A 16110-nucleotide genomic window follows, 5' to 3' on the forward strand; every position below is an offset into this window, starting at 1 on the left:
ACTGGACAACTACATGTAAAAGAATGAAATTAGAACATTTTCTAATACCATATACAAAAATAAATACAAAATAGATTAAAGACCTAAATGTAAGACCAGAAAACATAAAACTCCTATTAAAAAACAGGCAAAACACTCTTTGACATAAATTGTAGCAATATTTTCTTCAGATCTGTCTCCTGAGGCAAAGGAAACAAAAGCAATAATAACCAAATGGGACTTAATTAAACTTAAAAGCTTTTGCACAGCAAAGGAAACCACTGACAAAACAAAAAAAACCTACGGGATGGGAGAAAATATTTGCAAATGATATGACTGACAAGGGGTTAATCTCCAAAATATATAAACAGCTCATACAACTAGACATCAGAAAAACAACCTCATTTAAAAATGGGCAGGGGCTTCCCTGGTGGCACAGTGGTTGAGAATCTGCCTACCAATGCAGGGGACACGGGTTCGAGCCCTCATCTGGGAAGATCCCACATGCCGCGGAGCAACTTAGCCCGTGAGCCACAGCTACTGAGCCTGCGCGTCTGGAGCCTGTGCTCCGCAACAAGAGTGGCCGCGACAGTGAGAGGCCCGCGCACCGCAATGAAGAGTGGCCCCCGCTCGCCGCAACTAGAGAAAGCCCTCGCACAGAAATGAAGACCCAACATAGCCAAAAATTAATTAATTAATTTTAAAAAAAAATGGGCAGAAGACCTGAATAGACATTTTTCTAAAAAAGACATACAGATAGCCAACAGGCACATGAAAAATGCTCAACATTGTTAATCATCAGAGATATGCAAATCAAAACCACAGCGAGATATCACCTCACATCTGTCCAAATGGCTACCGTCAAAAAGAACACAAATAACAAAAGTAGAGAAAAGGAAATTCTTGTACACCGTTGATGGGAATGTAAATTGGTACAACCACTATGGAAAACAGTATAGAGGTTCCTCAAAAACTGAAAATAGAACTACCATATGATCCAGCAATTCCACTCCTGGGTATATATCAGAGAAAATGAAAACATTAATTGAAAAAGATATATGCACCCCAGTGTACATAGCATCATTATTTACAGTAGCCAAGATATGGAAGCAACCCAAGTGTCCATCAACAGACGAATGGATAACAAAGTTGTGGTATATATATACAATGGAATACTACTCAAACATAAAAAAAAGAATGAAATTTTGCCGTTTGCAACAACATGGATGGACTTGGAGGGTATTATGCTTGGTGAAATAAGTCAGACAGAGAAAGACAAATACTGTATGATATCACTTATATGTGGGATCTAAAAAATGAGACAAACTATTGAATATAACAAAAAAGAAACAGACTCACAGATATAGAGAACAAAGTAGTCATACCTGTGGGGAGAGGGGAGAGGGATGGGCAAGAGAGGGGTAGACGATTAAGAAGAACAAACTATTTACTAAGTATAAGATAAAAAACAAGGTCTTACTGTATAGCACAGGGAACTATATTCAATATCCTGTGATAAACCATAATGGAAAAGAATATGAAAAAGAATATATATATGTATAACTGAGTCACTTTGCTGTACAGCAGAAATTAACACAACATTGTAAATCAACTATACTTCAATAAATTTTTTTAAAGTTAAAAAATAAAATAAATAAGCTACAAGGATATATTGCACAGCACCAGGAATATAGTCAATATTTATAACTATAAATGGAGCATAATCTTTAAAAATTGTGAATCACTATGTTGTACACCTGAAATTTATATAATGTTGTAAATCAACTATACCTCAATTTAAAAAAATCTTATGAAGAACAGAAAAATAATGTAGGAGATAGTAAACTAATATCTATATGGTATTGTTACCAAAAAGAAATTAAAGTAACAAAATTAACATGGAATTTCATTTCTTTGGACATGGGATTAATGAATATATATTTAAGGCAGTGAATTTTTATGCTCACTGTATATATTAAAAATATATACAGTGAGCATAAAAAAAGCTTACTATAATATATTGTTATATTTCAAATAGGCATCTTAAAAGATGTGCATTGTTGGGGAAAGGATTATTTAAAACTAAAGTAAAATCAGAGAAATAATCATATACAAATAGAAAACACTGACCTTAAAATTTTACAAACAATAAAAAAGGTAATGATAACCTTCCATAAAAAGTAAAAACAATGACAAATTAATTTGTAACTAAATCAAGAGTTTTGTGGATTGTGACAAAAATCATCAGAGAACTAGATAGAATTTTGTTTGAAAAATAAACACTAAAAATTACCTGTAATATATTCAATTTGTATTCTTTGCCCACTCACTGCTCTCCTTTTTCCTTCTTTTCTCCTTCTCCTCCTCCCCCTTCTCCTATTGTCATTGCATATTAAACGGGTGCGAAAAGGGAAGCAGAATAAAGGTGAATAAAGATAAAATGAATAAAGAATTACAAGGGGAAAAATTCCCTCAATTTCACCATTTCATGACTTTAAATAATGGGTGCAACTTATAAAAGGCTCTTGTAAATCAAATTACTTTAAATGTTCTAAAAGAGCTGCATGAAAGAATACTTAAGAATGTATCCTTCTGGGGCTTCCCTGGTGGCGCAGTGGTTGAGAGTTCGCCTGCCAATGCAGGGCACACGGGTTCGTGCCCCGGTCTGGGAAGATCCCACATGCTGCGGAGCAGCTGGGCCTGTGAGCCATGGCCGCTGAGCCTGTGCGTCCGGAGCCTGTGCTCCGCAACGGGAGAGGACACAACAGTGAGAGGCTCGCGTACCGCAAAAAAGAATGTATCCTTCTAAAAACTCAAGAGTTCTATTACAGTTCAAATAAACATTTCCAAATTTTGTACCATTGGATTATTACTCTATATTGAGTTTTCTTAAAACAGGATAACATTTATAATATACTTATTATATACATTTTTTCCCATAATTGAAAAATTTTATTTTCATCTTGGATGGCAGTATAATGTAATAATTATGAACTATCACTCTCAAATCAAAATATCATTTTGTATCCTAACTACATCATCAATGAGCTGTGTGATCTGGAGCAATGTAATTAGCCTATTTGGCTTTAGTCTCCTTATTTGTAAAAAGAGGATAATAATGATATATACCTTGTTGGGTTTTCATGAGGAGTAAGTGAAATAAATATGTGGGGGGGGGTGTGCAGAGAAAAAATAAATAAAAAATGAATAATGAATTCCAAGGGGAAAAAATTCACTCAACTTCATCATTTCACAACATCAAGTAATAAGTACAATTCATAAAAGGCTCTTGTAAATCAAATTAAGTATTCGGGAAGAGTAACTGCATAAAGGAATACTTAAGAATGGTGTATCTCTCTCTGCAGAGAGAGTTTTACACAATAAAATTTCAGCACATGATAAGTAATAGTAGAACAGGTAGTAATAATATTAATTACTTGACATACTATATATCTTTCTCCAAGAAGTCTGCCATTTCTAAGAATGTATGAAAAAAGTAAATCCTTCCTACTTAAAATCCTCCTTCCAACCAAAAAGCAAACCATGATAAAGGTATCCTTTAAATCTAAACCTATTTACTTAGCTACTATGCAGCTTAACGTACCAATATATTGGAAGTTATAAATATGCAAGGCTTTGTCCATGCAGAACATCATATTTTATCTGCCAGCTACTGACATTAATAGAATTGCAAAAAAAAAGAGAGAGAAGAAAGAGGAAATTAATCCTTTTACTCCTGTATGGTAACAAAAAGCTAAAATTTAGTCTGATGGTAGACCCACAGAACATAGACCTCTTACTATATCTCACAGTACATGTAAAACATCATTACTTCCTGATATACCTAGTTCTGTAGTTAATTCCAAAAATCCTATATTTTCAAACAATTCTTTGTGTTTATTCTCTCAAGTGGGTACAATCTGTTTTAATCACTGAAGCCGGAGAGATTTTTTTTTTAAGAAAAAGAACCTCCTTTCCAGCCTCATTGCTGACCACTGTCCCTTTAATCGCTGAGCCTTGGCGCCCAAACCAGCTTTTCACTCCTTCTATTCAACCACCAAATATGCTGCTCCCTCTGAAATATTTTCCTCCCTGCCCTCTTCCACCCCCTCTCTTTCTTATATGCCTCCTACTCATCCTCCGAGTTTACTCATCCTCTCAGTTTAAACGTCTCTTCCTCAGGGACCAGGTTACATCCTCACATTATTATCTCACAGCACTTTATGCTTCTCCTTCATCACACTTATCACAATTGAAGTTAAGCATTTGTGCAAGTGTTTGTCTAATATTTCTTGCACCCGCTAGATTGTAAGCTTCATGAAAACAGCAAGCATAAATGTCTGAGTTGCTATTGTATCCCAACATCTAACCTGATACATGGTACTAAATAAATAAATAAGTGGAATTTCATATTTTTATTCCCTTGCAATCCCTTAAGTTAAAACTCAAGAAATTTTACGATGAATTTAAATGCCAAATAAGACACCTGATACACATGTTTAGCCTAGGACAGTGCTTGGCTCCATAAATATTTATTGCTTAATAAATATTGAGCAATAGTATATGAGTCAATACATGGCCATAAAGTTATAAAACATTTACTATAAATTGATACTATTCTTAATCTCTCCTGAGATATTGAATTTCCATAAACAAGAGGAAAACTTAAATATAAGTCCTCTCTTTTAATATCTGTGACATTTAATCAAAACATAGTTCTATAGCAATGAAACCAACATGGCCCATATCCCAGGCTTGGAATGCATGTTTGATCACATCTTATATTTTTCCACTAACTCACTCTCCCGATCTGCCTTCATTAATAGAAGGTCCATTATCTCTCTCTTGAGACCTACCCATTCCCACTCTAAGCCCAGAGGGTTACTCACTCTAAACGCCTGGCCGATGGAGAAAAGAAAGCCTCCTTGGCCCAGCACAGCTGTTGTTTCTTTCACTGCCACAAGATGTCACTGTTGAAAACCAGGTCTTCACAGTCTAACTTGCAGCAAAATCCTTTCCATCTTAGTGCCTGCCTAACTCCACCCTTGAATGTAAATTCATAGCTCTTTAATTTCCTCCTCAGATGCTCAGCCTTTTTTTGCAAAGCATGACAATTAAGCCAGAAAGACTGAGTCTAAAGGGGTTGACAACCTCAGCTATATACTATGTCATAACCAGCCCATTTGTGAGGTGCAAATCGGGGACCTCAGTTCAAACATGTCTACTTGCTTCGTTTTGCTTATCCACACTCTTTGAAAATTCACATAAAGTTTTTTACATAAAAGAGAATTTCCAGTGTCTCGTGAATAATATTGCAATACTGAGCTCATATCTGACAGAGACAACCTTCTGGAACTGAGCTACAGGTATAGTGGCCCCTCAGTATCTGCAGACACCAAAACCTGCGAAGGCTCGAGTCCATTATACAAAATGGCTTAGTATTTGCATATAACCTATGCACATCCTTCCGTTTACTTTACCTCTAGATTACTCATAATATTTAATACAATGTAAATACTTTGTACATTATTGCTGGCCTGGGGAAATTCAAGCTTTGCTTTTGGGTACTTCCTGGAACTTTCTTTCCAAATATTTTCAATCCATGGTTGGTTGAATTCTTGGATGTGAAACCTGCCTATATGTTGGGCTGACTTTACCTCCTTCCACCTCCTACATGTCTGGTTACAAGGCAAGCACTTCACCTCAGTCTTTCTCCACCCCAGATTCTTTGATATTGGCTGTTTACTGCCATTCAATTTATGATGCCTATTCTAGGCTAGGCCTTGATGATTATCCAAAGTCAACAGTCCATGTTTCCCCCCTTTTCCCACAAGTTTCCCTATGTGGACCTGCAGGTCCTTACCCGCCATCAGATGTCAGTCAAGACCACTTTTGTCATCAGAGAGGTCTCAGGGCCTTTCCTCCCAGAAGACTCACTTGACCCCCCACCCCAACCATTCAGTAACAAGCTCTGCAGACAAGGCCTGCTACATAATTGGCAAATCACAGCACAAAATAAAATTGTGGGATCTCTTGTTCAAAAATCAGGGAAAAGTATCAGTAAAAGTACTACAATATAAAACGTGTTCCTTTTTTCCACAGTCCCTTTCTCTCAGCATGTCATGGTGGGTTTTATTTGCTATTTAGTGGTGTTCACTCTTAGGCATGGGGGCACTTATATGGCAAGTACAGAACTTCACAGGTACCCGGGGCTCCTCTGTGACTCTGCACATGTGGCCCACCAGCTGCCAGGATCTGTTTCCCGGCAGCCACCAGGTGCCATGCCACAGCCAGGGGCAGGGAAGTCATCTTCCCTTCTCATGGCTCTACTGCTCCAACCCATGGTGGACAGGCAACTACCAAGGGACCACAACTTCCAAGCCAGGAGGCATGCAGTACCTGGATAGGATGTGAAAAAAAGACTCTCCCTCACTTACTGAGCTGCCAAATATACAATGGAATTGCCAGTCCAGGGCAGGGATAGCCACCACCTTGCCTTGCCTTATGGTGCTGCAAGGCACACATTGACCCTGAACTTCCCACGTTTGTTCACAAGCCACTCCTAGGGCCAAAACGTGGTGGCAGAATGCTGCCTACGGCACCTCCCAACTTCCTCCCCACCAATCCAACCTGGTTGCCAGCTCAAGAAGAGGGCAGCAGTAGTCATGGGGCACAGGCAGGGAGGGTGTGAGAGACTGGGGTGCAGACAGCCAAGAACCCATCCTGGGGAAGTGGAAGGAGGAGGGACCAGGAGTGAGAGTGAGGTGAGGCTCCAAGCCCTCAAAGCATGCTCCAAAATACAAACTCTAAGATAAAATTATTAAGAATTTCATAACAACAACGCAGACCATCAAACACGAAGTGTGGGGACCTTCTGAGCAGGGGATCCTGTGTGACCACACTGGTCCCACACCTGTGAAGCCAGCCCTACCAGCAGACCATGGAATCTAGAGAGAAGGATCTCTGTCAAGTCACAAAAAGTCTACTACACCTTTCCTCCAGGGTCATGGGTGTATACTCACTTTAAGTTTCATAACCTGGTGGGGTACTCAAGTGACTAATGTCTGAAGATGAAAATCTTGTTTCAAGGTGATTGGCTCCATCCACCTAGGCGTAGAGGTGGCTGGCATCTTCTTACAAAAATAAATAAATTCTATATCACCAAGCACCGTAGTTAAGAAAAGCAAATGCTCTAAGAAATTCAAACTTTTTGAAGAGAGTGATTAGATGATTAGTAAGATAAAATAACAACAATAACAATAATGATAAATTCATAGACAACTTCTCCATCCATAGTGTCTCAGTAGAAGAAAGGATTTCACAAGCACATCTGTGTTCATTAAGATGTGGCTGCTGTTCTTCACTTTTAACTGAATTTGGTAGAAAAGAGAACTAATAAAAATGCATATTTTCTCAAGTCACAGAAGAGAGAAAGTTAAATATGTGATACTGTGGCTTATAATAAGAAATATATAGTTGGTCTTCATGCCTGCTTCAGGCATTGAGCTCCTAAAATCCTGGGCATTTCCTACATGAAAAGAGCGATTAAGGTGTCAATATTCATAACAAAGCCCTTTCAACCACACCTGAGTTAATGTTAATGAAGTGACTTTTGGGAAGCACCTAAGGATGGGGTCTCGTTGACAGGAGAACCATGTGATTAGAAGGTTGGAATTTTCAGTCCCATCTCCAGATCGCTGGGGAGGGGAAAGAAACTAGAGATTGAGTATAATACCAATGGCCAATGTTTTAATCAATCATGCTATGTAATGAAGTCTCTATAAAAACCCAAAACGACAGGGTTCAGAGAGCTTCCAAGTTGGTGTACCAGAATGCTTCCACATGCCGCTGTGCCAGGCCCCAAACTCTATGACGATAGAAGTTCCTTTGCTCAGGACCTCGCTCTAAGTATCTCTTCATCTAGCTGTTGATTCGTATCCTTTGATATCGTTTGTAATAAACCAGCAATCTAGTGAGTAAACTGGTTTCCTGAGTTCTATGATCTACTCTAGCGAATTAATCAAACTCAAGAAAGGGTCATGGGAATCTCTGATTTACAGCCAGTCTGTCAGAAGCATAGGTAACAACCTCGACTTGCGATTAGCATCTGAAGTGAAGGGCAGTCATGTGGGACTGAGCCATTAACATGTGGAATCTGATGCTATCTCTGGGTAGGCAGTGTCAGAATTGAGTTGAATTGTAGGATGTCCAGCTGGCATTGGAGAATTGCTTGGTGGTGTGAGGAAAACCCCTGGCCACACATTGTAATTGGTGACTAGAATCATTACATGGTATGTTTATTATGAGAAGTTATCGTCATATTGGCCAAAGTCTTCCAAAAATCATCAAGTAACAAATACTAAAACAATCAGGCTACAGCTTAGTGAAGAGGCTCAGCTTTTCTTTCTTAATTAAACGGCTCGTAAGAAGCAGAGAATCAATTTTCTTCCTTTGCCTCACCTCTTTTCTCTTTCCGTCTATGCACATTACATTATGAATATCTCTGAACTTTGCCACCTTTTCCTTTTTTCTACAACATTATTTTATCATGTTTGATAGTAAGCATATTTGACTGTGTTCCTGTTTCATAATTATATCATTTGAATTTAATGCTCGGTTAATGTCAACTTGGAGATTATGATAGTTTCATTAAACATATTTTATGCTATAGTATGTGTTGGTCACTGGTTAAGGCTACGGCAATAAGGATACTAAAGAAACAAAAAAAATTTTAGTTTTATATGAGGTAAATCATTATGCAAACATTCAACTTTATTTTATGGTCTGTTTATATTTCATAATTCCCTTCCATGATGTCAATGGTTTTCATTTAAGTGTATGAATGCAACATACAATATGCAAATTGTTTTGTGTGACTGTTTCAATAACAAGAAAACAAATAAAATGAAAGTAAAAGGGGCTTTTCCGGCTGGAAGTGGGATTTCTGTGGGTGCCGAGGCTAGACTGGAAGTGGTGCTGTATAGGGAATGGAGGCCAAGGCGCACCCGCGGGTCGGCAGGCGAGGTGTGAGGCTCGTGGCACTGGGCTGGAGGTCAAGGATGCATTCCAAGACAGTTCTAAAAATATGTCACCAGCTCCAACCTTATAGTTGACCTAGCCATGGAAAACCTCATTGGAACCTCATGAGACCAGACCATACGGGCACTCTTAAAAACCCTTCCCATCAAAAAGTATCAGGAATCAGGAATGATACATACCTACCACTTCAAGAAAGTTCCTGTATCAGCCAACAGTTTAGCAAATCAGCTAGTTTCTTTGATCATCAAGCAGACGTAGTCAAACCACTGACACAAAAGAGAGTGTCTCTATGTCAGTGTTTTTCACATTATACATGTGACCCATTTAGTAGGTCGTGAAATCAATTTTGTGAGTCACGACGAACATTTTTAAAAACAAAATAAAATATAAAATATCAGAGTGCTTTGCATGAATCCTTTGCCAGAAGTATATACCTTGCAAGGAATACTAAAGTCAGTTTCAATATGTGGAAAGATATTTGATGGAGGCAATATGATGAATAGAATGTACATTGATTGCCTAAGAAATGGTTTTTCAATCATATGCCCACTGACGTCTTATTTGGTTTTCATAATAACAAAGTTGATGTGCAGTCTAGTTGTATATTACCATGACTTGCAAGTGGATATAAAGTCTGAGATGTTCCACTGAGATTCAGTTGCAAACTGCATTTTTTGGAAAGATGTCATCTAGCCTATAAATATATAGATATATATATTAGTGGCAATTATAATATTTTATTCAAAATTGCTTTTAAAATGGATCATTTCTTTTTTAAAAGAAAGAGGAATAATGAAGCGAAATATGCAGAAGCATGTTCAAGTTCTACTGCTGGATCTGGAAGTATGAATAGTGACAATATTGAGAATAATATTGACTCTAATCTGCAAACATCAACTTCGTTTGAGCCACATTTCAAAAGGAAAAAAGTAGCTGCAATACGTTATAATGAAGATTATTTTAAATACGGTTTTATCAAATGTGAAAAACCCTTTGAAAATGACAGACCTCAGTGTGTTATTTGTCATAAGATTCTTGCAAATGAAAGCTTAAAACCTTCAAAATTAAAAAGGCACTTAGAAACACAGCATGCTGAACTTATTGATAAGCCTCTTGAATATTGTCAAAGAAATAAAATAGAGGTAAAGTCATCAACACAATTTCTTAGCTGCTCTACTACTGTTAGTGAGAAAACCTTATCATCATCATATTTAGTTGCATATCATGTGGCAAAAGAGAAAATGGCTCACACAGCTGCTGAAAAAATTATTCTTCCAGCATGTTTGGACATGGTGCATACAATTTTTGATGATAAATCTGCTGATAAATTAAAAACTATTCCTAGTGATAACACAATATCTCTTCGAATTTGTACGATTGCCGAACATTTAGAGGCAATGCTTATTACTCGGTTACAGTCGGGAACAGATTTTGCAATCCAGCTTGATGATAGCACGGATACTGGAAGCCGCACAGCACTTTTAGCCTATGTCAGATATGCGTGGCAAGGCGATTTTATGGAGGATTTTTTGTGTTGTTTAAACTTAACCTCACACCTAAGTGGATTAGATGTTTTCACAGAATTAGAAAAGTACATTGTTGGTCAGTATAAATTAAACTGGAAAATCTGCAAAGGAATTACAAGTGACGGAACAGCAAACATAACTGGAAAACAGAGCAATTTAAAAATTGCTAGAAGTTACTAGTGCTGCATGGAATCATGGTTTTATACATCGTGAAGCGTTAGAATCCAGAGAGATTCCACAGAAGCTCACGGAAGTATTGAAAAAGGTAGTGAAAGTTCTTAACTTTATTAAAGGAAGCTCACTAAATAGCCGACTTTTTGAAACATTTTGTTCGGAAATTGGAGCTAATTATACCCACTCACTGTATCATACCAAAGTTCGTTGGTTGTCTCAAGGGAAAATACTAAGCAGGGTTTATGAACTCAGGAATGAGATCCACGTTTTTCTCATTGAAAAGAAATCTCATTTGGTTTTGAGGATGATATTTGGGTAACGAAACTGGCATATTTAACTGATATTTTTGGCATCCTTAATGAACTAAGTTTAAAACTACAGGGGGAAAACAGTGACATATTCCAACAGGCCGGACGTACCCAAGGATTCCAAAAGAGATTATTGTGGCAAGCGAGTCTTAAAAGCAACCGTCCTAGCTACTACACGTTTCCAAGGTTTTTGCAGCACATTGAAGAGAATGTTAGCAATGAAAACATTTGGGAAGAAATAAAACTAGAGATATTGTTGCATCTCACTTCTCTCTGTCAAACCTTTAACCATTTATCCCCAGAAGAGAAATTTGAAACATTAAGACAAAATTGTTGGGTAAAAGATCCATTTGCTTTTCGAAACCCAGAATCAATAATTGAGTTAAACTTGGTGCCTGAAGAAGAAAATGAATTACTGCAGCTCAGTTCTTCATATACATTGAAGAATGATTATGAAACATTAAGTTTATCAGCATTTTGGATTAAGATAAAGGAAGACTTTCCTTTTATAAGTCGAAAGAGTGTCCTGCTATTACTACCATTCACAACAACTAGTTTGTGTGAACTAGGGTTTTCAGCCTTAACCCAGTTAAAAGCAAAGGAAAGGAATGGATTAAATGGTGCAGCAGATGTACGAGTAGCATTATCCTCCTGTGTTCCAGACTGGAATGAACTTATGAACAGGCAAGCACACCTACCACGTTAAATAAAACTTTTTTTTTTTCAATTGGAGTATAGTTACTTTACAATGTCATATAAATAAATCTTACCTGGTTTTTATTTTTGCATTTCTTATTTTGTGATTTTTTTTATATGTTGTATTTAAATGTTAATATAGCACTGTATGTGATACCTTTATTTTTATTTTGTTATGTTTTAATACTAATAAAATCATAATATAATTTTTTTAAAAAGAAAGTAAAAAATTTGCCATCTACAACTTCAAAGGAATATTATCATATCAATATGCTTAATCTAATTAGTGCATAACTATGTGATTCTCTGCCTCTTTATTACTTTTTTACCTCTGGAGTAAAAATTCTTTTTAAAATCCTAGCTTCAAAGAGCTTTAATATGTCTTCCATTCTAGGAGCTTCAGTGTACTTCAGTAAGTCTGTCTTACATCCTCAATTCCAATGGCTTCAATACACTTGAGTAAATCTCTCCCACAGCCCCACTTTGAACCTTGTCTTCAACTCCAACATTTAACCTAAAAATACCTCTCTCTGACTAAAGTTTCTATCACGCCAGCTCTCTCTTTCCTACACCCCACATTTAGACTTGGACTACATGCCACTGATTCCTCCAATGATCCATGCTGGCCTCATGTCCTTCCCTGTCTAACTGAGACACTGTGGTTTACCACTTGATGTATCATCTCTCTCCAAGTTTACCTCCCTAGACCTCTGCCCAGTTTCACAAGAACTTCAACACAATTTATTAAATTTTTTTGTTGGTCTTCTCCCTCATTATTCACTTAACATTCACCTCGAGTTCCCAATCTGACTCTAACCTCAATCTCAGCAGATGGTCTTGTCTTAAACACCACTGCATAAATTGTTAAGTCTCAACAACTTTCCTCCCTTCGTCCGTGCTCAGAGAAAAAAACATGCCTCCATTCCTTCACAATCAATTCTCTACCGTTTCGTCATCTCATGCCTCCCCAATCTTCTACTACCTTGGAGACCTTGCCCTATTTCTATCTCTCCTATAGGTTCAACCTCACTCTCTCTACTAAATCCTTCCTTTCAGATTATAAGCATGCCCACCTTTCATCTATTTTTTTTAAAAGCACAATAAAGAAACATCTTCTGATGCCATAGTGGCTCACTCTCATCTCTACCTACTATATGAGTTTACATTTCACATCATATTTTTCCCACCTTACCCTCACCCTATCTCCCTTCAGCCAGTTAAACTCAACTCACATTTTGGGCATCAGTACATGTATCATTTCCTTGGGGAAATCATTCTTGCTGCCCAAGACGGATCAACGTCCTTTGTCAAACACGTTCAATAATCTGTGTTCCCTTCCTTCAGAGATTTATCCCAATTTGTAATTATATGTAATTACCATGATTCATTTATTAATTTTTCTCTCCACTACTCTTAAAGCTTTGGGAGAGGAGGCACTATGTCTGTCTTTGATCAACAATGTCCCTTCAGTGTATTACATAGATCCTAGAACATATTTGGTGTTCAATAAATGTTTGTAAATGAATGAATAGGTTCATTGATTATTTCTCCTAGATACATCTTTTAAAAGTTTATTGTAGCTCTTAAATCTAGACAAACAAATATGAGTCTTTTAGGAAAAATAAAACACCTACTTTTTTTTTCATAGTAGTGATGCTAAAAGGGGGAAAGCGGGAGGAAGCAAGATGGCAGAGTAGAAGGATGTGCTCTCACTCCCTCTTGCAAGAACACCAGAATCACAACCAGCTGCTGGACAATCATCGATAGGAAGACACTGGAACTCGCCAAAAAAAATACCCCACATCCAAAGACAAAGGAGAAGCCACAATGAGATGGTAGGAGCAGCACAATCACAGTAAAATCAAATCCCATAACTGCTGGGTGGGTGACTCACAAACTGGAGAACACTTATACCACAGAAGTCCACCTACTGGAGTGAAGATTCTGAGCCCCATGTCAGGTTCCCAACCTGGGGATCCGGCAAAGGAAGGATGAATTCCTAAAGGATCAGACTTTGAAAGCTAGTGGGATTTGATTGCAGGACTCTGACAGGACTGGGGGAAATAGAGAGTCCACTCTTGGAAGGCACACACAAAGTAGTGTGAGCATTGGGACCCAAGGGAAAGACCGGTGACCCCAGGGTAGACTGAACCAGACCTACCTGCTAATGTTGGAGGGTCTCCTGTAGAGGTGGGTGGTGGCTGTGGCTCACCATGGGGACAAGGACACTGGCAGCAGAAGTTCTGGGAAGTACTCCTTGGCGTGAGCCCTCCCAGAGTCCACCAATAGCCCCACCAAAGAGCGCATGTAGGGTCCAGTGTTGGGTTGCCTCAGGCCAAACAACCAACAGGGAGGGAACCCAGCCCCATCTATCAGCAGTCAAGTGGATTAAAGTTTTACTGAGCTCTGCCCACCAGAGAAACAGTCAGCTGTACCCACCACCAGTCCCTCCCATCAGGAAACTTGCACATGCCTCTTAGATAGCCTCATCCACCAGAGGGCAGACAGCAGAAGCGAGAAGAATCAAAATCCTGCAGCCTGTGGAACAAAAACCACATTCACAAAAAGATAGACAAGATGAAAAGGCAGAGGGCTATGTACCAGACGAAGGAACAAGATAAAACCCCAGAAAAACAACTAAATGAAATGGAGATAGGCAACCTTCAAGAAAAAGAATTCAGAATAATGATAGTGAAGATGATCCAGGACCTCGGAAAAAGAATGGATGTAAAGATAAAGAAGATGCAAAAAATGTTTAAAAAAGACCTAGAAGAATTAAAGAACAAACAAACAGAGATGCACAATACAATAACTGAAATGAAAACTACACTACAAGGAATCAATAGCAGAATAACTGAGGCAGAAGAACAGATAAGTGACCTGGAAGACAGAATGGTGGAATTCACTGCTGTGGAACAGAATAAAAAAGAATGAAAAGAAATGAAGACAGCCTAAGAGACCTCTGGGACAACATTAAACGCAACAACATTCACATTATAGGGGGTCTCAGAAGGAGAAGAGAGAGAAAGGACCCAAGAAAATATTTGAAGAGATTATAGTCGAAAACTTCCCTAACATGGGAAAGGAAATAGCTATGCAAGTCCAGGAAGTGCAGAGAGTCCCATACAGGATAAACCCAAGGAGAAACACGCCAAGAAACACAATAATCAAACTGGCAAAAATTAAAGACAAAGAAAAATTATTGAAAGCAGCAAGGGAAAAACGACAAATAACAAACAATGGAACTCCCATAAGGTTAACAGCTGATTTCTCAGCAGAAACTCTACAAACCAGAAAGGAGTGGCATGATATACTTAAAGTGATAAAAGGGACAAACCTACAACCAAGATTACTCTACCTGGCAAGGATCTCATTCAGATTCGATGGAGAAATCAAAAGCTTTACACACAAGCAAAAGCTAATGGAATTCAGCACCAGCAAACCAGCTCTACAACAAACGCTAAAGGAACTTCTCTATGTGGGAAACACAAGAGAAGAAAAGGACCTACAAAAACAAAAACAAAACAATTAAGAAAATGGTCATAGGAACATACATATCGATAATTACCTTAAACGTGAATGGATTAAATGCTCCAACCAAAAGACACAGACTTGCTGAATGGATACAAAAACAAGACCCATCTATATGCTGTCTACAAGAGACCCACTTCAGACCTAGGGACACATACAGACTGAAAGTGAGGGGATGGAAAAAGATATTCCATGCAAATGGAAATCAAAAGAAAGCTGGAGTAGCAATACTCATATCAGATAAAATGGGCTTTAAAATAAAGAATCTTACAAGAGACAAGGAAGGACACTACATAATGATGAGGGGATCAATCCAAGAAGAAGATATAACAATTAAAATTTTTATGCACCCAACATAGGAGCACCTCAATACATAAGGCAACGGCTAACAGCTATAAAAGAGGAAATTGACAGTAATACAGTAATAGTGGGGGACTTTAACACCTCACTTACACCAATGGACAGATCATCCAAAATGAAAATAAATAAGGAAACTGAAGCTTTAAATGACACAATAGACCAGGTAGATTGAATTGATAATTATAGGATGTTCCATCCAAAAACAGCAGATTACACTTTCTTCTCAAGTGCGCATGGAACATTCTCCAGGATAGATCACATCTTGGGTTACAAATCAAGCCTCAGTAAATTTAAGAAAACTGAAATCATATCAAGCATCTTTTCTGACCACAACACTATGAGATTAGAAATTAATCACAGGGAAAACAAAAGTAAAAAACACAAACACATGGAGGCTAAACAATACATTACTAAATAACCAAGAGATCACTGAAGAAATCAAAGAGGAAATCAAAAAATACCTAGAGACAAGTGACAATGAAAACATGACGATCCAT

General features: G+C 37.9%; 1 protein-coding gene and 1 long non-coding RNA gene across 2 annotated transcripts in view; one reads left to right on the forward strand and one right to left on the reverse strand.

Annotated features, from left to right (window-relative positions):
- LOC113619024 (uncharacterized) overlaps positions 1-16110 on the reverse strand; it is a 354176-nt gene that overhangs the window by 255422 nt on the left and 82644 nt on the right. The window lies entirely within an intron of this gene.
- On the forward strand, positions 9777-11771 carry LOC113619018 (protein FAM200B-like). Its single transcript, XM_027103518.1, is given in 3 exon segments — positions 9777-10690; positions 10692-11011; positions 11014-11771. Coding segments are annotated over 3 exon segments (1953 nt in total). The 3' UTR covers positions 11733-11771.

The sequence above is a fragment of the Aethalodelphis obliquidens genome, unplaced genomic scaffold, assembly GCF_003676395.1.
Source record: "Aethalodelphis obliquidens isolate GAN/ISIS:26980383/991018 unplaced genomic scaffold, ASM367639v1 scaffold6, whole genome shotgun sequence".
Taxonomy (NCBI): domain Eukaryota; kingdom Metazoa; phylum Chordata; class Mammalia; order Artiodactyla; family Delphinidae; genus Aethalodelphis; species Aethalodelphis obliquidens.